Raw genomic sequence first — 27,363 nt, 5'->3', positions numbered from 1 at the left:
CGACGGGTTCACATCATGCAAGGGCTAGGCTCAACCACTTGCCTGTTCTATCGAAGGTAAAGATGAAAGGACTTCTTATTTTCTATTGCTACATGGAAAGTTCACTGGAACTTATGATTCTAAGTGGGTGTGAAATAACATGCTTTATCTTGACACAATGACATATAGAGAAACTATACTTCCCATAGTGAACTTGGTATTTTAATTCACACAAGTTTCTGCGTACTGCTGATTAAACCCATACTTGTCATATGAATAAAGTGAACATCCAAAGGGAATTGATTTTTTTCTTGCGCCGATAATCATTCGGTTATTATTTTGCAGTAACATATCCAATTCATTTTACCCCCTCTGTATATTTTGTAGGGTGTTGATGTCTCAAAGCAGTAGTATTAGTTTTTTAACGCCAAGTAGAAGGTTTTGCATGTCATGGCCTTGGCCGTGACGCCTTGGACCAGGCCGCAACATCGAATATGTCGTCCATGGCCTCTTGTGCCACCACTGCCATTTCTACCTCGCACTGGATCACCCCCCCCCCCCCCCTCCTTCACCAACCACCGATCAAACCCGTGATGCTAGCTTCCCTGGATTCCTCAGGTTCAAGTTCCGCACCGAATCATCCACCACATGGTGCGGTTTCTTTGGTGCCTTTTAAAATCATGCACCGATTGGTGATCTCTAAGTGCTAGCTAGAAACAGGTGTTTTTAAGAATTTTGGCTGTTGTATTATTTGATGGAAGATGGGTTGTCTCATAGAGCAAAGATTGTTAATAATACAAACTTTTCACAGAGGCCAAATCTTTTTTGTACTTGTCAGATTGGAATTGGACTGAAAATACTTCTGTGGGGTCTCCAGTTTAATTCATTCTAAAAACTAAACCCTGATATTGGATTGTATTTACCACACTACCGCTTTTAGCAACTATGTTCATTCCCTCCCATCTCCCCCAACCAATGATGCACTGTATAGACATTTCAAGGACTCAAAGGGATAGAAAGCTAAAAAAACCCAAGCATAAACCATCAGGTGCTTTAGAAGTTTCCTTTTTCTGTAGTACCTAGAAAATATGTTTCCCATTTTAGAGAACACCACTACTATCTAAGCACTGAAAAAAAATCTTTTTGTAGCATGCCTGTTGTCATTACAACTGAGCAAGGGCAAGGCTTCATCGCCCTACTTCATATGGTTACTTGCAGCTTTGGCGGCCGCTTAGCCGCCCTCAGGACCGCGACGCCATCACCGCCTTCATCGCCGACCTTCGCTCGATGGCCGTCCGTCTGTCGCCGCCGCCCCCTCCGCCACCCCCGGAGCCGGATTAGACGCCTTGCCTCGGCCGCGTCCTTTTTGTTTATTTTGGGCTTGTTGAGCTGTGCCCTCAGCAGAACCTTTGTACTTCTCGTTTTGTGACTTGGGTGTGTGTGTTCTGAACTAGTCCGTGTATGTGTGCTCTTGGCGGTTTGCTTTATATATAAAGTGGGGCGAAAGCCTTTTTCGGTATACAAGTTGCTTTGACATTTGTTGTCTTCTACTGCTTAGATTTTGGTACTACTTCTCTACTGATTTGTCGACGAGGAATTAATGAATCGAAAGGATATTTCTCCAAAGATCTCAACTGGACATTAACTTTGCCGCTTTATTTTGATTTATGTTCCATGCCACTTTTGACCTTCTACCTATATAATCTCACCAACTTTTTATACCAGTTATGCCTTATGTCAAATTGATTTGAGCTAAATTGTTTATGAATGTACAACTTACATTGGCTTAAGAATAATATTAATGTATTTATATCCGTGTACATACATGCATGATTAGCTAAATACACTTACATTATTTAGGCATTATTGGCCCTCAATTTTGTTATCCATTCTGGTTTGTTCACTCGCTTCAGTTCGTACGTAGTTCATATTGTGAATGGAGGGAATACATATATATATATATATATATATATATATATATATATATATATATATATATATATATATATATATATATATATTCCCATCTTAGAACTGGTCTGTGTAAGCAGTACTTTTATACCACTGCCATTGCGATTTGATTACTTCATTTGCATTTTGAAGGAGATGACTGCTATCCCGGTCAGGCCAAGGGCTATGCTCAATGTGATTCTTAGCAAGATTTGTTTGTCTGATGCAAAGTACGCGCGCTACAGGAACTACAACCGACGTCTGGGTGCGGGTGCAACTATGGTTTTCTGGCCGTCCCTGTTGCACTTGTCCGCAATGGCAGAACCCAGGAAGATCCAAGACAGTCCAACTAGGGATATTTCAACAGGTAAATGAGCAAAACAATTATCTTTAGCCAGATAGTTATCTTGTGTTGTTTCATCTTATAATGAAATTTCATTGTCTAAGGCAAATTCATTTCCCTTCCAGTTATGTATGTTCTCAGTCTAATTAAGCGTTTTTAAGTAGCTTTCTATTTCAATCAGTTATTATTTCTATATTTATATAATATTTTGTCCTATATGTCATATGTGATTTATCTTTGTTCTTATATGACTTGACTTGCAAAAGAAATCATCGGTAAACCAACAAAATAGCATTAGTAGATATCAAAGATAAGCTAAAGCGAAAGTTGGTATTTTTGTTTGATATTCTTGAACCAATTCACTAATCATTTTCTCATTGTGATTCTGTTTTGCAGTTTGAAATAAGGAATTGGAACTGCAACATCCTGGAATACATTACAAACTACAAGAAAAAACATCAAGAACTTGCTCCCCATGAAACAACTCCACAATATCATTGTCACATGCTTTTTTATTTGCTATGAGCATAGAGATCCTCGCGATTGACCCACACGAAGTGACTTTAGCAAAGCTTGCCCTTTACCCTACTAAAGAGTTACTGACCCTGATTGGTTCCATGAGTTAGAGTTAGTTTGGGTTAGTTTGGACTCAACTAACCCAAAAATATCCAAACGGGAGGGTTAGTTTGGGTTAGATACATCTACCCCACCCAAGAGGTGCTTATTTGGGTTAGTTCTTCTTGGGACCACTAAAAACACCTTTTTCTCTCACTCTCCCCGCAGCCCCTCGTCTCCCCGCTGCCCGTCCGCCCGCCGGTAAGCAGTCACGGCTCCTTGCGCGGCCCGTCCCCGTCGGCCTCGGCCAGCGCGACTCCTTGCGCAAGGACGACGGATTCGGTCGACGGGCTGCGCGAGAGGCCAGCGCGGCTCCTTGCCGAGGGCGTCCCCGTCTGCCTCAACCAGGGCTCGCACTGCCAAATCCGGCAGGAAATAGGGTCCAAAGTAGCCAAATGATTGAGAAAGAGCATTTATTGTCAATCTAACCCTGCCATCCAAACACCTCTTTGGTTAGAGTTAGTTCAGGGTTAGTTCAGGGTTAGTGTCGGGGATATACCCCGCGGTATGACCCGGCCAGACTTGGCGACTCACTGGTGACCTGCCCGGAATTTGGCGATTCACAGATAACCTGCCCGATCTTGGCGACTCATTAGTAACCCGGCGGGCGGGTCAGATGGACAACAAGGCCTAAAGTCCAGAAGGCCGGCTCACGTTATGATGGGCCGGATTAAAAGGAAAGGGATGATGAATATTTCCTTTACGAGGAAGCAAGACCCGGACTTGTAATTAACTTGTAAGAGAAGATAGACTAGTCCTAGTCCTACTAGGACTCCACATGTAACCCGCCCCTCTAACTTATATAAGGAGGGGCATGGCACCCCAAAGAGGGACAAGCAACAAGAAACAATCTCTAGGGCTAGACACAAAGAGTCGGCTTACCGGCGACTCTCTCATGAGCATAATGAGACCTAGCCACAAACAGCGTGTAGGGCTATTACCGGATGATGTTTCCCGGGGCCCGAAGCTGTCTAAATCCTTGTCTTGTGTTGCGTCTCTCGATTCTGCCCAATCCCTCTCAAGCTACCACATAGATGCGCTGGCCTCGCGACTAAGTCCTGACACTAAGGACATCTGCCGTGACAATTCCACGACAGTTGGCGCCCACCGTGGGGCTTGCGCACGGTGGTGATGAGTTCTTGAAGGGAGCTCTTTAGGGATCAAGAACGCATGATTGGTTAGATGGAGAAGCCGACGCGAAACAATCGTGCAGCATAACACGGCATGGGACAGCCTCTGACAAAGCCAGCAAACTCATTGTTTTGCGATCAAAATTAAAATCAAGAGAATTTGAGGTTTCGCGTGTGCACCACCGCACGTGTCTATGGGGATCCATCAGTCAGAGGACGGATTGGTGTCTGCTATAGTCGAGACTGTCAGGTTAATCTCGACGGTCGCTGGAATTTTTCCCTTCACTGTGCCTGGTGTTTCAAGTCCCAAAAAGATTCCGCCTGTACCTATGCATCGATCTACTGCCACAAGTTGCTGCTGCTGATTTTCTATGGTCATGGTCGACTGCTACTCCTAGGCTACAATAACACACCCAGGCGGAGACGTGCTCGAGATTTGTGCCAGCTAGCCCCGTTCGGTGCATGTATGGGCAGGAGCAATTTACATCTCACGGGAGGAACTACAGAGTGCAACGCGTCGAAGCTGTGAGATCGATTGAGTAAGCATGGTTCTCAACTCCTCGAGCCGTCACCCTGCTGAGTAACCGTAGCCTATCCTCGCCCCTAGGCGGGTCCGTCCCGTCGCCACCAAGTCCGAGGTATTGGTAAACCACCACGCGTCCGTTGCAAGCCGCCGCGCGCTTAAACCGCTGCCTTCGTTGTGGCCGCTATGATATTACGCTGAGCCACCCCCGACTGGCGTTTGTTCATGATCACCGTGCGTCCATAGCAAGCCGCCGCCGCCGCCCGGTGGAGTTTTCTGCTACAATCAGGTTATATCTATCTAAAGTTTATTTTATTAGCGCATATATTGTTTTTTCCAAGAACAATTATTCCGGTCCGCAATATATTTTGTGCAGGACAATGATCCATTATCAAGGTGGTGCCATGCTGTGCCTATGGAGTGTACATCATGCATTGGCGTCCGCGCCCGTTTGCTGTTAAACGGGTGTGCGCAAGCCGCCGCCCGTGCAACTCGATCTACATCAACTCGCTGGAACCACGCCCACGATTGACTCGGCGTCCGCGCAGTTTACCTGCTCCTGCGATTGATTCGCCCGTCCGTGGCGTCATAAGTCCGTACCGCCTTATGACGCTACGGACGACTCGCCCGTCTGCCCTCGCGGCCGGTTGATGCGTCCGCGCCGTCTTACAATGCCGCTGCCGACTCCCCCCGTCCACGCCGGTTTACATACATTTGCCGGGACCGCGCCCGCGATTGACTCGCCGTCCGCGCGGTTTACCGCGCCCACAATTAACTCGCCCGACCATATGGAGCATTACTATCATCTATCGTTCACAAACATCAGTATAGCTTCACGGACGAGTGTCTTGCGGTCCGGGCTACATCAACGTGCCAGCCGACTCGCCCATCCGCGCCGCCTTACAATGCCACGGACGACTTGCCGTCCACCCGTGGGGCCGGCTCACACGTTTGCGCCGGCTTACAATGTGACGGACAACTTACCCGTCCGCCCCCGCGGCCGACTCGGCGTTCGCGTGGCTTACCGCTCCTGCGATTGACTCGCTCGTCTGCACCGGCTTACAACGCCCTGGCCGGCTCATCTGTCTGCTCCCGTGGCCGACTCGGTCGTGATTGGTTTCAGCTTTACCGTGATGATCATCAACTCCGCGGTGGATAATTTCTGGCCTAACATATCAGGTGAAATCAATCTAGTAAATTTTGATATATTATATATTATTTTCTTTAAAAAAGAGCAATTACTCTGGCTTGCGATGTTTTTGATGTAGGACAATTGTTCACTACATCAACACGACGTGGTTGATTCGCCCATCCGCGCGGCTTACCGCGCCGGCGATTGACTCGCCCGATCACACCGGTTTACAACATCGTGACCAACTCATCTGTTTGTACCACCTCTGATGCTACGGTTGTTTTTTACCATCCGTCTCTCGCGGCCTGGTCTACATCAACATACCGGGCCGCACCTGTCTGCATGAGCTGTTTATTGAGTATGAGCAAGTCACAGCTTGGGCAGCCCGGTTTTCTTTCAACAAATTGGAGGCAAGTTATCATATCTTATCAGCCGCCGTCTGCACTGGATGGCTCAATGGGTAGGTGCACAAGTCGCCGCCACTACGGTTTGGTTAACTTCAAACAGCCAGTTGGAAGGAACCATTGGCCGAGTTGCTGACACGGCTCATACGGGATCATTTATAACCCGCCGCAGTCACCTCAACCTTCTGTGGATTCACATCGCGCTATCAACGCCAATGATATACACCTTCTGCTATGGTCAAATATGGAGAATCTCGAGCCAACTCCTCGAGTCGTCCCGAGACTCAGGGGCTACAATGGTATGACTCGGCAAAGTTAGCCGGTTTCAATGAATTCAAGAAGTCCGGGTCATTGAAGCGAAAAATAACCCGACCCCGGGGATTACTGCCAGATCGATGAAAATTTAAGGGCCGTCAGAAGATTTCTGGCTCAAAATAAGGATTCTGGTTCAAAATCCAGTTCAAGGACAATCTCTCTCCCACAAAGCACTAAAGCTCTTAATATCCGGTTTAAAATCCGGTTCAAGGAAAATTTATTTACCACAAAGCTTTGAAGCTCTCAAATCCGGTTCAAAATCCGGCTCAAGGTAAATTTACCTCTCACAAAGTTTTAAACTTTCAAATCCGGTTTAAGGTTCCGGTTTAAAAAGAATTAATCTCCCGCAAGTTCGAGTTCTCAGAAAGATTAAAGGGTGCCAAAAAGGGCTTGCTGCCATGATGCACGGTTCAAACATGGGTATCCCGCTTTACGGCTTATCTTATTATCGTCACTTGGGGGCATCCTGTTCAAACATAGGTCGTATTCGAACCAAAGAGAACATAGCTGTCGGTACCCTCTTGATCGGCACACTGCCGAGCTCACTAGGGGGCTTCTTGATCGTATTCGAATCATAGCTCAACCCCTTTTGGGAACCGACGTGGATCGTATTCGAATCAGCGTCGTTAAACAACTCTCAAGGTCATTTGGGGGCTTCCTGTTCAAACATAGGTCGTATTCGAACCAAAGAGAACATAGCTGTCGGTACCCTCTTGATCGGAAACGCCAAAGCCACTGGGGGCTATATGATCGTATTCGAATCTTAGCTTAATCCCTTTGGGACGGTTTTCTGATCGTATTCGAATCAGAAGCCTCAAAAAATTTGAAGTCCCTTTTTGCAAACAATTTTTTGGATTTTATTTGAAGTTCTTTTGATCATATCTAAGGTGTGTATGAGTGGTTTCTATTTAACCCGGCTTGATTTTCAATGATAAATCGCCAGCTTATGACAATCATCATCTATTTGGAAGCGTTGGCTTCTAAAGATTGGGTTATCACCCTTACTGCACAGGTCATGTAAACCGGCAGTACAAATTCAATATCACAATGGTTATATGTGAGATATTATGACCCGCCCTGCGATAAACCGTCAAGGGATTTTATGATCTACTTGTGTGCAGGATAAGACAACATTTGGGTGGTTACCCGTGCTGGCTTTTGACGTTAAGTCGCCAGGGCATATGTTGTTTAATCTCTGTGCAGGATTTACAGAGTTATGACTTACATAAATGATTAAGTTCAAGCCCATCATCAAAGATTGAAATTGGTGTCTCAAAAGGGTTATCAATTCTTGATTTTCTCAAAGGCTATAAGCCGCCGGGTTGTACAAATTCCGGCTTACAATGGAGGCGTATTAAATCGCCATCGGCCAAGAGCCGTCGGGTATTTAAACTCCGGATTGACTTATCAGCAGATGAGGTATTCAAAGTCGCTTTGGCGCAATGGCTATTATTTTATCAGTGGATATGATTTATTCTACAATGAAAAGAATAGTCCCGAGTCACTGCAGGCTCACGACCCGGCACTTGGGGGCTACATTATTTAAATTGAGATCACATCAAATATGCAAGTCCCATGTCACTGCCAGCAAGCACCATGGCACTTCGGGGGCTAATGTAAAGACATTTTTTGCTCAACTTATTGAAGACCCGACTCATCACATTGTAATGAGCCGGCCCTTGGGGGCTACCGATTGCTCCTGTCAAACATTCAAGGTACACAAGATTAATCCATTATATTGAACGGTCCACTACTCAGTTGGTAGAGTACAAAGCTATTAACCTTGTGGACGTGGGTTCAAGCCCCATGGTGGAGATTATATTATATGATGTTATTATCAATAAATTATATACAAAGTCCCAGCTCAGTATTATCTTACTGACCCGGCCCTTGGGGGCTACACGTTGTTGTTCAAGTTTACATGGTTATATCTACAAAGTCCCTGCTCATTATTGTTGGGGATCGTAGCAGAATTTTAAAATTTCCTACGCATCACCAAGATCCATCTATGGAGTATACTAGCAACGAGGGGAAGGGAGTGCATCTACATACCCTTGTAGATCGCGAGCGGAAGCGTTCCAATGAACGGGGTTGATGGAGTCGTACTCGCCGTGATCCAAATCACCGATGACCGAGTGCCGAACGGACGGCACCTCCGCGTTCAACACACGTACGGAGCAGTGACGTCTCCTCCTTCTTGATCCAGCAAGGGGGAAGGAGAGGTTGATGGAGATCCAGCAGCACGACGGCGTGGTGGTGGATGTAGCGGGATCTCGGCAGGGCTTCGCCAAGTTTCTGCGAGAGGGAGAGGTGTTGCAGGGGAGGAGGGAGGCGCCAAGGGCTGTGTAATTGCTGCCCTCCCTCCCCCCCCCCCTTATATAGGCCCCCTGGGAGGGGGGGCGCCGGCCAAGAACCCATCTATGGGGGGGCGGCCAAGGGGGGGAAACTTCCCCCCCAAGTCAAGTGGGGCGCCCCCCACCCTAGGGTTTCCAACCCTAGGCGCAGGGGGGAGGCCCATGGGGGGCGCCCCAGCCCACTAAGGGCTGGTTCCCTTCCCACTTCAGCCCATGGGGCCCTCCGGGATAGGTGGCCCCACCCGGTGGACCCCCGGGACCCTTCTGGTGGTCCCGGTACAATACCGATAACCCCCGAAACTTTCCCGGTGGCCGAAACTGGACTTCCTATATATAATTCTTCACCTCCGGACCATTCCGGAACTCCTCGTGACGTCCGGGATCTCATCCGGGACTCCGAACAACTTTCGGGTTTCCGCATACTCATATCTCTACAACCCTAGCGTCACCGAACCTTAAGTGTGTAGACCCTACGGGTTCGGGAGACATGCAGACATGACCGAGACGCCTCTCCGGTCAATAACCAACAGCGGGATCTGGATACCCATGTTGGCTCCCACATGTTCCACGATGATCTCATCGGATGAACCACGATGTCGAGGATTCAATCAATCCCGTATACAATTCCCTTTGTCAATCGGTATGTTACTTGCCCGAGATTCGATCGTCGGTATCCCAATACCTTGTTCAATCTCGTTACCGGCAAGTCTCTTTACTCGTACCGCAATGCATGATCCCGTGACTAACTCCTTAGTCACATTGAGCTCATTATGATGATGCATTACCGAGTGGGCCCAGAGATACCTCTCCGTCATACGGAGTGACAAATCCCAGTCTCGATCCGTGCCAACCCAACAGACACTTTCGGAGATACCCGTAGTGTACCTTTATAGTCACCCAGTTACGTTGTGACGTTTGGCACACCCAAAGTACTCCTACGGTATCCGGGAGTTGCACGATCTCATGGTCTAAGGAGAAGATACTTGACATTGGAAAAGCTCTAGCAAACGAACTACACGATCTTTGAGCTATGCTTAGGATTGGGTCTTGTCCATCACATCATTCTCCTAATGATGTGATCCCGTTATCAATGACATCCAATGTCCATAGTCAGGAAACCATGACTATCTGTTGATCAACGAGCTAGTCAACTAGAGGCTTACTAGGGACACGTTGTGGTCTATGTATTCACACATGCATTACGATTTCCGGATAACACAATTATAGCATGAACAATAGACAATTACCATGAACAAAGAAATATAATAATAACCATTTATTATTGCCTCTAGGGCATATTTCCAACAGTCTCCCACTTGCACTAGAGTCAATAATCTAGTTACATTGTGATGAATCGAACACCCATTGCGTCCTGGTGTTGATCATGTTTTGCTCTAGGGAGAGGTTTAGTCAACGGATCTGCTACATTCAGGTCCGTATGTACTTTACAAATATCTATGTCTCCATTTTGAACACTTTCACGAATGGAGTTGAAGCGACGCTTGATATGCCTGGTCTTCCTGTGAAACCTGGGCTCCTTCGCAAGGGCAATAGCTCCAGTGTTGTCACAGAAGAGAGTCATCGGGCCCGACGCATTGGGAATCACCCCTAGGTCGGTAATGAACTCCTTCATCCAGACTGCTTCCTGTGCTGCCTCCGAGGCTGCCATGTACTCCGCTTCACATGTAGATCCCGCCACGACGCTTTGCTTGCAACTGCACCAGCTTACTGCTCCTCCATTCAAAATATACACGTATCCGGTTTGTGACTTCGAGTCATCCAGATCTGTGTCGAAGCTAGCGTCGACGTAACCCTTTACGACGAGCTCTTCGTCACCTCCATAAACGAGAAACATATCCTTAGTCCTCTTCAGGTACTTCAGGATATTCTTGACCGCTGTCCAGTGTTCCATGCCGGGATTACTTTGGTACCTTCCTACCAAACTTACGGCAAGGTTTACATCAGGTCTGGTACACAGCATGGCATACATAATAGACCCTATGGCCGAGGCATAGGGGATGACACTCATCTTTTCTCTATCTTCTGCCGTGGTCGGGCATTGAGCCGTGCTCAATTGCACACCTTGCAATACAGGCAAGAACCCCTTCTTGGACTGATCCATATTGAACTTCTTCAATATCTTGTCAAGGTACGTACTCTGTGAAAGACCAATGAGGCGTCTTGATCTATCTCTATAGATCTTGATGCCTAATATATAAGCAGCTTCTCCAAGGTCCTTCATTGAAAAACACTTATTCAAATAGGCCTTTATACTTTCCAAGAATTCTATATCATTTCCCATCAATAGTATGTCATCCACATATAATAAGAGAAATGCTACAGAGCTCCCACTCACTTTCTTGTAAACACAGGCTTCTCCATAAGTCTGTGTAAACCCAAACGCTTTGATCATCTCATCAAAGCGAATGTTCCAACTCCGAGATGCTTGCACCAGCCCATAGATTGAGCGCTGGAGCTTGCATACTTTGTTAGCATTCTTAGGATCGACAAAACCTTCCGGCTGCATCATATACAATTCTTCCTTAAGGAAGCCGTTAAGGAATGCCGTTTTGACGTCCATCTGCCATATCTCATAATCATAGTATGCGGCAATTGCTAACATGATTCGGACGGACTTCAGCTTCGCTACGGGTGAGAAAGTCTCATCGTAGTCAACCCCTTGAACTTGTCGATAACCCTTAGCGACAAGTCGAGCCTTATAGATGGTCACATTACCATCCGCGTCTGTCTTCTTCTTAAAGATCCATTTATTTTCTATGGCTCGCCGATCATCGGGCAAGTCAGTCAAAGTCCATACTTCGTTTTCATACATGGATCCTATCTCGGATTTCATGGCTTCTAGCCATTTGTCGGAATCCGGGCCCGCCATCGCTTCTTCATAGTTCGAAGGTTCACCGTTGTCTAACAACATGATTTCCAGGACAGGGTTGCCGTACCACTCTGGTGCGGAACGTGTCCTTGTGGACCTACGAAGTTCAGCAGTAACTTGATCCGAAGCTTCATGATCATCATCATTAACTTCCTCCCCAGTCGGTGTAGGCACCACAGGAACATCTTCCCGCGCTGCGCTACTTTCCGGTTCGGAAGGGGTGACTATCACCTCATCAAGTTCCACTTTCCTCCCACTCAATTCTTTCGAGAGAAACTCTTTCTCCAGAAAGGACCCGTTCTTGGCAACGAAGATCTTGCCTTCGGATCTGAGGTAGAAGGTATACCCAATAGTTTCCTTAGGGTATCCTATGAAGACGCATTTTTCCGACTTGGGTTCGAGCTTTTCAGGTTGAAGTTTCTTGACATAAGCATCGCATCCCCAAACTTTTAGAAACGACAGCTTAGGTTTCTTCCCAAACCATAATTCATACGGTGTCGTCTCAACGGATTTCGACGGAGCCCTATTTAAAGTGAATGCGGCAGTCTCTAAAGCATAGCCCCAAAATGAGAGCGGTAAATCGGTAAGAGACATCATAGATCGCACCATATCCAATAGAGTGCGATTACGACGTTCGGACACACCGTTTCGCTGAGGTGTTCCAGGCGGCGTGAGTTGTGAAACGATTCCACATTTCCTTAAGTGCGCACCAAATTCGTGACTTAAATATTCTCCACCACGATCTGATCGTAAGAATTTTATTTTTCTGTCACGTTGATTCTCAACCTCACTCTGAAATTCCTTGAACTTTTCAAAGGTTTCAGACTTGTGTTTCATTAGGTAGACATACCCATATCTACTTAAGTCATCAGTGAGAGTGAGAACATAACGATATCCTCCGCGAGCCTCAACACTCATTGGACCGCACACATCGGTATGTATGATTTCCAATAAGTTGGTTGCTCGCTCCATTGTTCCGGAGAACGGAGTCTTGGTCATCTTACCCATGAGGCATGGTTCGCACGTGTCAAATGATTCGTAATCAAGAGACTCCAAAAGTCCATCTGCATGGAGCTTCTTCATGCGCTTGACACCAATGTGACCAAGGCGGCAGTGCCACAAGTATGTGGGACTATCGTTATCAACTTTACATCTTTTGGTATTCACACTATGAATATGTGTAACATCACGTTCGAGATTCATCAAGAATAAACCATTGACCAGCGGGGCATGACCATAAAACATATCTCTCATATAAATAGAACAACCATTATTCTCGGATTTAAATGAGTAGCCATCTCGAATTAAACGAGATCCAGATACAATGTTCATGCTCAAAGCTGGCACTAAATAACAATTATTGAGGTTTAAAACTAATCCCGTAGGTAGATGCAGAGGTAGCGTGCCGACGGCGATCACATCGACCTTGGAACCATTCCCGACGCGCATCGTCACCTCGTCCTTTGCCAGTCTCCGTTTATTCCGCAGTTCCTGTTTTGAGTTACAAATATGAGCAACCGCACCGGTATCAAATACCCAGGAGCTACTACGAGTACTGGTAAGGTACACATCAATTACATGTATATCACATATACCTTTGGTGTTGCCGGCCTTCTTGTCCGCTAAGTATTTGGGGCAGTTCCGCTTCCAGTGACCACTTCCCTTGCAATAAAAGCACTCAGTCTCAGGCTTGGGTCCATTCCTTGGCTTCTTCCCAGTAACTGGCTTACCGGGCGCGGCAACTCCCTTGCCGTCCTTCTTGAAGTTCTTCTTACCCTTGCCCTTCTTGAACTTAGTGGTTTTATTCACCATCAACACTTGATGTTCTTTTCTGATCTCCACCTCCGCTGATTTCAGCATCGAATATACCTCAGGAATGGTCTTTTCCATCCCCTGCATATTGAAGTTCATCACAAAGCTCTTGTAGCTTGGTGGAAGCGACTGAAGGATTCTGTCAATGACCGCGTCATCCGGGAGATTAACTCCCAGCTGAGACAAGCGGTTGTGTAACCCAGACATTCTGAGTATGTGCTCACTAACAGAACTATTTTCCTCCATTTTACAGCTGAAGAACTTGTCGGAGACTTCATATCTCTCGACCCGGGCATGAGCTTGGAAAACCATTTTCAGCTCTTCGAACATCTCATATGCTCCATGTTTCTCAAAACGCTTTTGGAGACCCGGTTCTAAGCTGTAAAGCATGCCGCACTGAACGAGGGAGTAATCATCAGCACGTGATTGCCAAGCGTTCATAACGTCTTGGTTCTCTGGGATTGGTGCTTCACCTAGCGGTGCTTCTAGGACATAATCTTTCTTGGCAGCTATGAGGATGATCCTCAGGTTCCGGACCCAGTCCGTATAGTTGCTGCCATCATCTTTCAGCTTGGTTTTCTCTAGGAACGCGTTGAAGTTGAGGACAACGTGGGCCATTTGATCTACAAGACATATTGTAAAGATTTTAGACTAAGTTCATGATAATTAAGTTCATCTAATCAAATTACTCAATGAACTCCCACTCAGATAGACATCCCTCTAGTCATCTAAGTGAAACATGATCCGAGTTAACTAGGCCGTGTCCGATCATCACGTGAGACGGACTAGTCAAGATCGGTGAACATCTCCATGTTGATCGTATCTTCTATACGACTCATGCTCGACCTTTCGGTCCTCCGTGTTCCGAGGCCATGTCTGTACATGCTAGGCTCGTCAAGTCAACCTAAGTGTATTGCGTGTGTTCCGAGGCCATGTCTGTACATGCTAGGCTCGTCAACACCCGTTGTATGCGAACGTTAGAATCTATCACACCCGATCATCACGTGGTGCTTCGAAACAACGAACCTTCGCAACGGTGCACAGTTAGGGGGAACACTTTCTTGAAATTATCATAAGGGATCATCTTACTTACTACCGTCGTTCTAAGCAAATAAGATGCAAAACATGATAAACATCACATGCAATCAAATAGTGACATGATATGGCCAATATCATTTTGCTCCTTTGATCTCCATCTTCGGGGCACCATGATCATCTTCGTCACCGGCATGACACCATGATCTCCATCATTGTGTCTTCATGAAGTTGTCACGCCAACGATTACTTCTACTTCTATGGCTAACGCGTTTAGCAACAAAGTAAAGTAATTTACATGGCGTTATTCAATGACACGCAGGTCATACAAAAATAAAGACAACTCCTATGGCTCCTGCCGGTTGTCATACTCATCGACATGCAAGTCGTGATTCCTATTACAAGAATATGATCAATCTCATACATCACATATATCATTCATCACATCTTCTGGCCATATCACATCACATAGCACATGCTGCAAAAACAAGTTAGACGTCCTCTAATTGTTGTTGCAAGTTTTTACGTGGCTTGTATAGGTTTCTAGCAAGAACGTTTCTTACCTACGTAAAACCACAACGTGATATGCCAATTTCTATTTACCCTTCATAAGGACCCTTTTCATCGAATCCGTTCCGACTAAAGTGGGAGAGACAGACACCCGCTAGCCACCTTATGCAACTAGTGCATGTCAGTCGGTGGAACCTGTCTCACGTAAGCGTACGTGTAAGGTCGGTCCGGGCCGCTTCATCCCACAATACCGCCGAAACAAGATAAGACTAGTAGCGGCAAGAAGAATTGGCAACATCTACGCCCACAACTGCTTTGTGTTCTACTCGTGCATAGTAACTACGCATAGGCCTGGCTCTGATACCACTGTTGGGGATCGTAGCAGAATTTTAAAATTTCCTACGCATCACCAAGATCCATCTATGGAGTATACTAGCAACGAGGGGAAGGGAGTGCATCTACATACCCTTGTAGATCGCGAGCGGAAGCGTTCCAATGAACGGGGTTGATGGAGTCGTACTCGTCGTGATCCAAATCACCGATGACCGAGTGCCGAACGGACGGCACCTCCGCGTTCAACACACGTACGGAGCAGCGACGTCTCCTCCTTCTTGATCCAGCAAGGGGGAAGGAGAGGTTGATGGAGATCCAGCAGCACGACGGCGTGGTGGTGGATGTAGCGGGATCTCGGCAGGGCTTCGCCAAGCTTCTGCGAGAGGGAGAGGTGTTGCAGGGGAGGAGGGAGGCGCCAAGGGCTGTGTACTTGCTGCCCTCCCTCCCCCCCCCTTTATATAGGCCCCCTGGGAGGGGGCGCCGGCCAAGAACCCATCTATGGGGGGGCGGCGGCCAAGGGGGGGAAACTTCCCCCCCAAGTCAAGTGGGGCGCCCCCCCACCCTAGGGTTTCCAACCCTAGGCGCAGGGGGAGGCCCATGGGGGGCGCCCCAGCCCACTAAGGGCTGGTTCCCTTCCCACTTCAGCCCATGGGGCCCTCCGGGATAGGTGGCCCCACCCGGTGGACCCCGGGGACCCTTCCGGTGGTCCCGGTACAATACCGATAATCCCCGAAACTTTCCCGGTGGCCGAAACTGGACTTCCTATATATAATTCTTCACCTCCGGACCATTCCGGAACTCCTCGTGACGTCCGGGATCTCATCCGGGACTCCGAACAACTTTCGGGTTTCCGCATACTCATATCTCTACAACCCTAGCGTCACCGAACCTTAAGTGTGTAGACCCTACGGGTTCGGGAGACATGCAGACATGACCGAGACGCCTCTCCGGTCAATAACCAACAGCGGGATCTGGATACCCATGTTGGCTCCCACATGTTCCACGATGATCTCATCGGATGAACCACGATGTCGAGGATTCAATCAATCCCGTATACAATTCCCTTTGTCAATCGGTATGTTACTTGCCCGAGATTCGATCGTCGGTATCCCAATACCTTGTTCAATCTCGTTACCGGCAAGTCTCTTTACTCGTACCGCAATGCATGATCCCGTGACTAACTCCTTAGTCACATTGAGCTCATTATGATGATGCATTACCGAGTGGGCCCAGAGATACCTCTCCGTCATACGGAGTGACAAATCCCAGTCTCGATCCGTGCCAACCCAACAGACACTTTCGGAGATACCCGTAGTGTACCTTTATAGTCACCCAGTTACGTTGTGACGTTTGGCACACCCAAAGTACTCCTACGGTATCCGGGAGTTGCACGATCTCATGGTCTAAGGAGAAGATACTTGACATTGGAAAAGCTCTAGCAAACGAACTACACGATCTTTGAGCTATGCTTAGGATTGGGTCTTGTCCATCACATCATTCTCCTAATGATGTGATCCCGTTATCAATGACATCCAATGTCCATAGTCAGGAAACCATGACTATCTGTTGATCAACGAGCTAGTCAACTAGAGGCTTACTAGGGACACGTTGTGGTCTATGTATTCACACATGCATTACGATTTCCGGATAACACAATTATAGCATGAACAATAGACAATTACCATGAACAAAGAAATATAATAATAACCATTTATTATTGCCTCTAGGGCATATTTCCAACAATTATTGCATAATGACCCGGCCCTTGGGGGCTACACTGGTTGAAGTTTTCATGAGCATAAGGCAATTACAAGTCCCAGGTTGCTGCAAGCATGACAACCCGGCACTTGGGGGGCTACAGGTGATATGCATATAAGGGAGAAAAAATCTTCAAATTCTCAGTTTGGAGCAGACCAGATTAACCCGGTGTCTGCAACAATCATGACCCGGCATCATTTATTTATAACCCGGCAATTTTGGCAATCATAAATCGGCAAGATCTACATCTTTAAGCCGGCTGAATATCAGTTGAATATTTCAAAACCAATATTTTTGTCAAATCAGAGCATTGAAGGCCGACTCAAATGGATTATTTCTTATAATATTTCTTTACAAGAGCCAATGTCAGCAAACGGATTATGAAGCTGGCCTATTGACCCGGATATTTCAGGAGAAAATGTCAAGGGCTGAAGGATGATCAGGTGCCGGCTTACAAGAATATTTAACCCGGAGCACAACCTGTCAAATTTGTTCTTGAGTTATTTTGCAGGATCAGTTCAACATGGATAAATCCAAATTAAACTGGGGGCTAATGTCGGGGATATACCCCGCGGTATGAACCGGCCAGACTTGGCGACTCACTGGTGACCCGCCCGGAGCTTGGCGATTCACAGATAACCTGCCCGATCTTGGCGACTCATTAGTAACCCGGCGGGCGGGTCAGATGGACAACAAGGCCTAAAGTCCAGAAGGCCGGCTCACGTTATGATGGGCCGGATTAAAAGGAAAGGGATGACGAATATTTCCTTTACGAGGAAGCAAGACCCGGACTTGTAATTAACTTGTAAGAGAAGATAGACTAGTCCTAGTCCTACTAGGACTCCACATGTAACCCGCCCCTCTAACTTATATAAGGAGGGGCAGGGCACCCCAAAGAGGGACAAGCAACAAGAAACAATCTCTAGGGCTAGACACAAAGAGTCGGCTTACCGGCGACTCTCTCATGAGCATAATGAGACCTAGCCACAAACAGCATGTAGGGCTATTACCGGATGATGTTTCCCGGGGCCCGAAGCTGTCTAAATCCTTGTCTTGTGTTGCGTCTCTCGATTCCGCCCAATCCCTCTCAAGCTACCACATAGATGCGCTGGCCTCGCGACTAAGTCCTGACACTAAGGACATCTGCCGTGACAATTCCACGACAGTTAGAGTCTAACTCTAACCTCTCACTGAGTTAGAGTATCCAAACAGGGCCACTGTCTTTTTGTAACAGGAGTTTCCCATTTTTTATTGCTCAGCATACCACTTTTGAGATGATAAGTGATAATGATAGTGGTTGATAAGTTGTATTGAGTTTCGTCCTACCTGTCCAGCTTAAAACGTGTTATTAGCCAATGTGTAACTGTATATATTGCAATGTAAAGCTCATTGTGGTGTAAGTATATACATGCAATGGAAGACTCATTGTGGTTGTTGTAGTTGTTATTAATAGTGTTTTACCCACCTGTATTATTGTTTCGACGGGTTGGATATGATAGGGTCAGGTTGGGTGCGGCAAGCCGCACTTCTTGTCGAGTGGCTGCGCTTTTAGTTTTGAACTTCCTATTGGGTGGTCTTTTGGTTTCGAACTTCCTGTCGAGTGGTCTTATGGACGCACTGAAATTGATTCTGCCTTATAATCTCATGCCGATAGTCTTTTGGTTTTGAAGTTTCTGTCGGGTGGTCTTAGGGTCTTTTGGTTTCGAACTTCCTGTCGAGTGGTCTCATGAACGCACTGGAATTGATTTTGCCTTATAGTCTCATGGCGATATTGAGCACCACTATGTCTCGCTCCTATCACAATTAAATGTTTCTTCTTCACTGTATCGTTATTTTGTATGAATGCATATGCTAAACCTGAATTAATTTTGACTTAGCATTACCTGCTTTACCAAAACATTGGGACCGGCTTGGCGCGATCCCGATCTAGTTCTATGAGATAGGCTCATGAATAGGCCACGAGTGTGACTAATATGCTCCAACCGTGGGGTTAGCCTTCGGCAGCTTAGTACCACTAAGACAATCAGTGATACTTCTTTATGCCAAACTGACAATTCAATGCAAAGTCCATGGTTTGGTTGTGGAGAAGTGTAGCTATTTGCTCTAGGCGGATGTCCAACCTTCACTGGTCTCCACTGAAAATGATATATATCAAAACAGTGTTTGATACTATAACGGTAGAAGGAGGCGCCCGCCGAGGTGGTTGGTGTTTGCAACAATGACTTGGACCCTATGGACTACCTCCTCCTACTGGTATGGTCGGCTCGAGCCTCCAGGAACTCGCCCAGGTGGTTAGTGTTTGCGACGATGACTTGGACCCAGATGGCTATCGAGCGGGTCTTTCTGTGACATGTTTTTGTATTTGTGTTCAAATTTGTAGTTTTTTTGCAGCGATGGCACTCGCTATGCAGGCAATGAGACAATGCGCCTCCTTCTACCGGTATGCTTGGCTCGAGCCTCCAAGAACTTGCCCACGTGGTTAGTATTGGCGACGATGACTTAGACCCTAGGGACTACGCGCAAATTTGTTTAAATTTGTAGCTTTCTTGCCTCGGCTAGGTGGCATGATTGATGATCTCCCTCTACCCTGCAGATCTTTTGGCTCTCGGAAGTTTTGTATCTAAGGCATATCTAATACTTTTGCTTTTGGGTGTGTTTATGTTGGTGCCCAGCTAACCTTTTATTTTATTTTTCTTGGACATGCACTTCCCGTCTTTTATGTACGAACATGGTGGTTGCTTACTTAGTACGGAAATTATAAATTCTGAAGGTTGTGATTTTGCCCATGGCGTAAACTAAAGTTGCCATAAAAAACGTTCGTTTCTCATAGGCAAAATTCAAAAGTTCAGGACTTATCAGGGTCCTATCTATAAAACGAGATGAAAGCCTATTTTAAGGGAGCCGTTTCAACATAAGAGAAACACCTCAGATTACCAACTATCCACAAACTTTTTAACACTATGTTCGACGGTTATTTCTTCGTGAACAAAACTTTTGACGTGCCAAACAGAGAGGGAAGCGAATGGCCTCTAAAAAAGTCTGTATCCCCACTTTGGCACGCATGGAATCATGATCCTGTCCAGCATATCAAACAACCACTTTACAGGTCAAAGCTCACAAACAGAACATAATCTTTGACTCCCAACACGGCGGATCAACCACACTTAATTCACAGCGAAAAGTCTAGGCTCCAGCCGGGATAATCAGTTTTAGGTCCCCAGTCGGAATACTCGGTTTTAGGTCATTCATATTGCTACATAATAAGGTGGTCACTTCCACGGTACCATACTGCCTCACATTCATAAGAGCGGTTCTTGTCTGCCATTCCGAGACTAGGCTATCATAGAGCCGAAGCAGCGATCACACAACATATCCATGATCGGAATGATGTTGGTAGATCGTCTAACTATATTATTGACTAAAGTTCATGGCGAGGAGAGGGCTAGCTAGGTTGGTGAACCGAACACGTCGCAATACCGTGATGATGATGCGATCCTGGAGTGCTGGTTTAGTTCTGGACTCCGATCTCCGTTTCAGTAGTCCAGTGGCGGTACGGAGGCCATGTTGCCGGTGAGATTCTGCAGGTCGTGGCCCCCAGAATAACCGTCGCAGACATTGCCCTGCGCCATCCTCGCTCCAGGTGCAGAAGACAGAAGGCCCTCGCCGCCGCCGCGGACCATCTGCTGCACCTCCTGCTGCGAGAGTATCTTGATGCACCCTACGCTATTCACAAACTCCCTGGGAAAGAACGGCATTCGAACATGTTACGCACGAAGAGGAGATCGGATTTATTGTATGTGCATGCAATCGGAGATGGTTTTTCTAGGTCACTTACTGCCATGGGTCGTCGCCGACGAGAAGAATATCATTTTCTCGGTCGACGAATACAAGCTGCCAGCCTGATCTTACGGGGTCCTCCAGTTGGCCTTCGAGGCCAAATAGATGCTCCAGCTCACCACGTAACTCGTAGTAGCTGCTGAATTTGGTGATGTCGAGCGATCTTCCAGGGGACCCTGATTTGTAAACCTAATGAAACCAATATCAAAAGTATTCAGCCTTCAGTTCATGCAGAAGAACTATGCATAATAAGATGGATTAGCTGGTAACTGTGTGTTGGCACTCATCAAAATGGTGTCATTAGCGACCCAACAATTGTGCTCAAGATATTGTAAGACTTCACACAAAACTTTAAGAAGTACAGTAATTGATATGAACTCTTTGCCTCTAAGCCAACCTAATATGAACTCTTTGCCTCTAAGCCAACCTAATATGAACTCTTTACCTCTTAAAGTCATCAGATCCACATTACCGATCCACATTACCTCTTACTTCATCAGATCCACTTTGAAGAATGTGCATTGAAGAATTTAAAGAACATAATACATAAGTAGAAAATGCATACCTTCACAAAGGTTCCATCTTGTGATGGGTTTACACCACACATATTATCAAGAGAGTTGAAGGTTCCCGATTCGCCTATACAACTGGAAGTTGCTAAGGTGTCTGCGGGTGGCAAATCTTCGCCACTATACCTCAACAAAGGTATGGCCATAGAAACAGTTCCGCTGCTGCTGCCACCCCTTGCACCTGCCATTCCGTCCTGGAATGCAAATGATGATGACAGAAACTGGTTGTCAACATTTGCACCATAAGCCTGGACGCTGGATGAGTCTCTCGCTGACTGTGGGGCCAAGGTGCCAGCAAAGTGGGACATATTACTCTGGTGATTTACGTTCTCATGTTTGGGTTGCACAGACCGAGATTCAATATGACCAAGGGGTTCCACAGCCAACCTCTTTGAAGGCCATCCCTCCGGCGCCATTAATTGGTCAGTTCGAGGCAAACTAACAAGGTTTGAGGAATCTTGGCTAGAGAAGTTACGAAAACCATTGTGCAGATGCAACGATGGATCATTGTTTCCTTCTAAGAGGTTCTGCTGGTAGAATGAAGATTGTGACTGCGAAGCAGACTCGGAACCAGGCATGCTAGAGTCTACATCGGAAATACGATGACAACCAGATGAAAGCTGCTGTTGCATCTCCTGGTGAGATTGTTGTATAACCTGATGCCCTTGCTGCGATGGTGCCGGAGGATTATGCAAATGCAGCTGCTGAAACTGGCTTTGAAGAAACCCAGGATTACCACTGTACTGACTATGGCCGTGCTGAACAGTTTGCAGAGACGACTGCTGAGCCTGATACTGCATCTGCTGCAGAACATGATTGGCATACACAGAATTCAACCCACCGTTCGGATTCTGAGTCTGTTGGAATTGCAAGAGAGCCGAGGACTGTTTCGAAGGATCCCCAGTTCTAATTTCCTCCAGTGCTGCTGCAGCCATTTGCTGGTATGTGTCTGGCTTAAGACCCAGCAATGGAGAATCCATTTTTGGCTGAAGCCAAGGTGACGCTCCAACTCCCTGGAAGTTCAACGACTGAGCCCCTCTATCCCCATCTCCGAGCCACATGAGAGAAGAATAACGAGAAAAATCATCATTCTTGACACCTGCGCATATGATACAGAACAAAACTTGATTAAAAGAACACTTGGTTGAATTGTATAAAAGCAGAACCACGTATACTGCTATTCTTGTCACATTGATCAGCCTACCATTGAACATGTCATGCATAGAAGGCAGCCCTGAAGCCCATGGACGCTTCAGTCTTAAAGGAAAAGCAGTTGGATACATTGGAAAGGTTGTCAATGGCTCAATCTCCCAGAGTGACACTCTTGGTTGTTTCTCACCAGCGGTGGACTCGTCCCAACCAACCTAGAACAAATAAAATTTCAGCCATTACCATTTAAGGTTGAACATGTTCTCACAAAGGAAACTGTGAAGCATGTGGCAACAGAGCTAATAGGTTGAGGTGAATAACAAAACAAGATAACAGCAGGTACTCTGGAATCATGACATAGTTACCTTCACAGAACGCCAATGTGAATTTGGCCAACGCACAGAGTCAAGATCACTTATGGTTGTGATTGTACCCATGTATCTGAAAGAAGAACAAACTGTCAGTTCACAGTTTTCATGCTGTTACTCAGTTCAATTTTTGACTTACCGTCTGACACTTGACTCCTCTGTCTCAAAAAGCATTCTAAACCGCATTCCAACAGACACACGTGTGTGGTAAACAGATTTGACATACTTAGCCAGTGGAATGATGAACTCAGAAGGGCTAGCCCTGATAAAAGGCAAACATGTTAATTAGGTAAAGAAATGGAGTTATCTATTAGTTGAATTGGGATTGTGATGAATATACCGGGGGTTATAGAAAATAGTGAAACGACTGTTTGTGGCCGCAGCATGAGCTGCTGCTGCAAGAAGGCCTATATGCATGCTGTCGCTTGACAGCACAGAAGACGGCATAATTGTCTGAGGACGATTTGCATGACGAATCCCCAAGAGAAGTTGGTTATTATCATTCCTGGAACATGGAAAAGTGTTATGTGTGATCAAGGTGTAACACGAACAACTAGGGTAACAGCGTAAAATTGGTTAGGTAATAAAGTAGTCGGTACCAGATGAAAATAACAGAATCCCCTGCTACTAGTCGCTTTGCACTTACAAAGACACTCCAACCTGTAGTCAGGAGATGCCTTTTTGGCTGACCTGCATAACAAGTGCAAGGGCTAAGAGCACAGGCCAACTAAGAGTCCAATATATCCTAGAACAAAATTAAATACATCAAGAACTCTGCAACATGGGAACTATAATAGATGAAAGAGTTATCATAACAACGTTTTCCAGAGAAATTCCCCAGCCAAGCAAAACCCCACTAAGTCCAGCTGGCAGAAGGAAATGAACAATTCTAGGGACTAACAAGAAGGTGCTAGAACCTTCTAATCTAAAAGTTGCAAAATATACTTTTTGTTAGTCTTTCTAGGATTCTTATAAACTACTAGCTTTTAGTTGATCAATAATAATCATTATCATCTATGTACATGCTGCACATAATCTGAGACAACTTGAGTACATACCACGGAATATGTGGCGAAATTTCCATTCATTATCATGCAGATCTTTTGCAATGAGCTCCTGGCATGGAGGCTGCAGAGAAAAATCCTGTAGAAAATTGAACGTGTCATTTATCTAATTAACACAATGTAAAATGCACAAAATATGACCAGTTCTTATAAATGCATTGAGAAAAACAAACTAAATTTCACTGGACGTTACCAATGGAGGGAAGACTTTCTCAGCAGACCGGCGAGGAACAGAAAATCCGCCATGTGTACTTGTATCACTTGCAGTCAAAGTCTTGCAGAAGTAATTAGTCGGCTGCTTGCTAGCAGCACCCAACTCGATTGGAAGAAAAGGTTCCTTTTGCTCTTCCTGTCATTGGAACCTCGTGATGAATACATAATGATTTCAATATATTTTAACCTATATAACCTATTATCAGAATCCAGGCTACAAGAACAGGGAAATGTGATTAATACCGGGCTCAACGGTTGCAGTGTCATTTGGGCATAAACTTCATCAGTCTCTGCATCGGCCTGCGTTGGCATCAAGAAATGATCTCAGGGCACCTCTTAAAAAACTACATGATGGTCCCTTCTATGTGCGAAGTGTAAACTTACATGCATGGTGACATTATGAAGCTGGCAGATCAGCTGAGGGGGAAGATTTGGATAATTAGGGATTTGAGAATCAACCTCCTTATTAGTTGATGCGGCAACCTACACAAAAGTAAAATCACTTTAGAGAACTGCACTAAAAATGACTTTAGAAAACTGTAATTGGGCAACATCCATGCAACAAAACTGATTCTTCATATAATGACACCTTTGATATTTCACTAAAGCTATGTCTCAGTAGAATCGCAAACCGTATGATGCTTACATGCTGCATTATGCAAAGAATAAGAACCTCCTGAGCACTCATGGCACAGGCACAAACTATACTTTATCTTTATCTTTATCTTTTTGAAAACCATAATAATATATGTATTGGTGGTACAAACTGATAAAACCTACGGACCTGCTCACTATGGCCCTGTGGAAAATAGATGACCCGGCTCCCAACCGCGGGCAGAGACACAAGGGGCCCAGCGCATGCATGCCATAGCTCCGAGTTCAGACACCTTTGTTCCCCTGAAAAGTGCCAAGCACACATGAGCGAACAGAAACCACCAGAAAGCAAAGCTCATGTGAAGCTACTATTCGTACTTGGGACACAGACAAGAAGTCACGACGGGGAGGAGGCACAGTGAGTGACAATAATGCCATAACATGAGAAGGATGAATAAATAAAAGCAACCAATGCAAAGCATTTGTTTGTGCAGGCCAGCAATGGAGCTACATGTATGCGATCAATCATGCGCAAACACAAGCAAGCTGAATTTGCATATTTGTTTAGCATCTTCGGTGGTTCAAGTGCACGCACAATCAGCACATTCCACAATCCGTAATCCACTAGAGATGCAGACAGAGGTACAAGTTGAGAATTGAACAGCTGAATTAATGAGGGGACCGTGGGACGAGATGTACCATCGTTTTCCGGGAGGGACTGCGGCATCTCGGACATGGAGAGCTTTCTCTCCATCCAGGGATGCGACCGACGCCGAGAACACCGAACTCCGCCGTGATGCGGCGGGGACACGAAGCAGCTGGCTGCTCAGAGCCACGCCGGGCTCCCGGCAGCAACGCCCGACTTCTCCCTCTGCGCCCAGAACAGCTCCTCCATCCTCCGCCGCTGCTTCGTCCAACCTGCTATTGCCCCTCCGCCACGAAGCAGCAGCCGCCTCAGCTTGAAGCGGGCCCTAACCGAAGCCCGAGCCACCCAGGCAAACCCTCGCCATTGCCGACTCACCTCAGCGCGCCCCAAATCCCAGCCACTCCAACGAACCTCCAAGCCCGCTCACCGATCCGAATCCTCCCCGGTGAACAGGAGAGAGGCGCCAACCCAGCAGCACAGCTCACCGCTCCAGACCCGATCCCACCGAGCACGGAGAAACCGAGGAAGGCAGCCGGCCCGAGCTCATTCAACTCCAGAAGCAGAAGTAGCGCGGCTCGCGGAGGCACAGCTCGCCGCTGACCGAGAACCGCGACCACTCGCCCCCTCGAATCGCCATTGCTCGCGCGCGCTCAGGACCAGGCCACGGCGGCAGACCAGACCAGACCAGACACCACGGCGGCCGAATCGGGCGCCGCGGCCACGGGGCGGGAGCTGGGGGCGCGGCGGAGGCGGGGAGGGCGGCCGCGGAGGCGGAGGGCGCGTCGGTGCGGGCGGAACCCTAGCGGGGCGGGGAGGGCGGGCTAGGCGGCCATGGCTGGATCGAGGGAGCGGAGGCCGAGAAGTGGTGGGAATTTCTTTTCTTTTTTTTCGTTTCGGGTTTAGTGAGTGTGCAGCGGAGGAGGGAAGAGGTTCTCTCTTCTCGTAGCGGGTGTAAAAAAACGATCGGATGAATTTCTTTTTCTGCTTTGCCCCCTCGCAATAGCTTGAATTACGTTTTTGGTTGCTCTGGGGATTTTTGCTGGTTTTTCTTCTCATCACACACAAAAATGTTGATTGGGTTTGTCTATGTAAAAGAATATTTAGGCTTAGGCTTTGTACTTGGCATTTCTTTGATGGTTTGCCCCTTTGCAAGAGCATTAATTGTATGCAACAGAAACATTCAAACTTAAGCTTTGTACTTCGTAATTACTTGTATGAGTCGAGCTTTTCAGATCCAGCATACTTTATGATACACAAATAAATGAGTAGAGATACTTTTTACGTAGAACCAAACTACCAAACATCGGCGTAATCAATGTTTTGGCTCGGGGGTGTCTACATAAGACAAGATGTCGCGTGATTTCAACTTTCCGTTTCACCTTGAGCACGGAAGTGATGAGTCAAGATGCATTGAACTAACTTTGTCTATTGCTTACGAGTCACTGCCACATGTTGCTAGCTTAGCTACCCTAGTCTGACACTTGCCACATAGTCAAAAAAACATATTAAGATGGCCTTATCTTGCGCGTAAAAAAAAAGTCATCCTATCTTATCGGGGGTAAAAAATGTTGCAAAGTAAGAATCCCCGGTGGAGTACAATAAACACACCTAACACGGTGTGCATAAAACACAAGAAAAATGCTAGCACGGTCAAGTCTTGCTAGTCTTCTACGAGAAAAGGTAGGATTGTCAAAATAAATTTAGGTTCCAGTGTCTCACTGATAGTGGATGGTTGTTATTTTTACTTCAAAATTCTTTTCCACCTTGAAGGTCGAGTCAACAGGTGAGTCAAGATGCATTAAGCATTCACACTGATGTGTGAGTCACCCCAACATGTTGT

At 46.5% G+C, this 27,363-nt stretch overlaps 1 protein-coding gene across 2 annotated transcripts; it reads right to left on the bottom strand.

Annotated features, from left to right (window-relative positions):
- Nucleotides 1-20,216: 20,216 nt before the first annotated feature.
- On the bottom strand, nucleotides 20,217-26,435 carry LOC123119339 (auxin response factor 25). Of its 2 annotated transcripts, XM_044539118.1 has the most exons (14): nucleotides 25,577-26,433; nucleotides 25,068-25,180; nucleotides 24,668-24,766; nucleotides 24,527-24,583; nucleotides 24,264-24,419; nucleotides 24,065-24,149; nucleotides 23,606-23,696; nucleotides 23,347-23,511; nucleotides 23,146-23,268; nucleotides 23,004-23,079; nucleotides 22,694-22,853; nucleotides 21,486-22,588; nucleotides 20,919-21,109; nucleotides 20,217-20,821 (listed from the first exon to the last, which is right to left on the bottom strand). In XM_044539118.1, the coding sequence occupies exons 1-14, from the start codon at nucleotides 25,629-25,631 to the stop codon at nucleotides 20,617-20,619; spliced, it is 2,679 nt and encodes an 892-aa protein (XP_044395053.1). In that variant the 5' UTR covers nucleotides 25,632-26,433; the 3' UTR covers nucleotides 20,217-20,616. The 2 variants fall into 2 exon arrangements, with proteins under 2 accessions (XP_044395053.1, XP_044395052.1); XM_044539117.1 differs by having other exon boundaries at nucleotides 21,486-22,853; nucleotides 25,577-26,435.
- Between the last annotated feature and the right edge of the window lie 928 nt (nucleotides 26,436-27,363).

This window comes from Triticum aestivum, chromosome 5D, assembly GCF_018294505.1.
Source record: "Triticum aestivum cultivar Chinese Spring chromosome 5D, IWGSC CS RefSeq v2.1, whole genome shotgun sequence".
Lineage (NCBI taxonomy): Eukaryota > Viridiplantae > Streptophyta > Magnoliopsida > Poales > Poaceae > Triticum > Triticum aestivum.
The sequence above is the reverse complement of the archived record's forward strand: the minus strand, read 5'-3'. Positions and strand labels throughout refer to the sequence as shown.

What these genes read in the sequence shown, in the direction of transcription:
- LOC123119339 (XM_044539117.1), bottom strand. Translation starts at nt 25,631, where the DNA reads ATGGAGAGAAAGCTCTCCATGTCCGAGATGCCGCAGTCCCTCCCGGAA. An exon ending in GTCCCTCCCGGAAAACGATG is followed by an intron (nt 25,181 to 25,576) that starts GTACATCTCGTC and finishes GGCACTTTTCAG; the next exon opens with GGGAACAAAGGTGTCTGAAC. An exon ending in CACTGCAACCGTTGAGCCCG is followed by an intron (nt 24,420 to 24,526) that starts GTATTAATCACA and finishes TTCCAATGACAG; the next exon opens with GAAGAGCAAAAGGAACCTTT.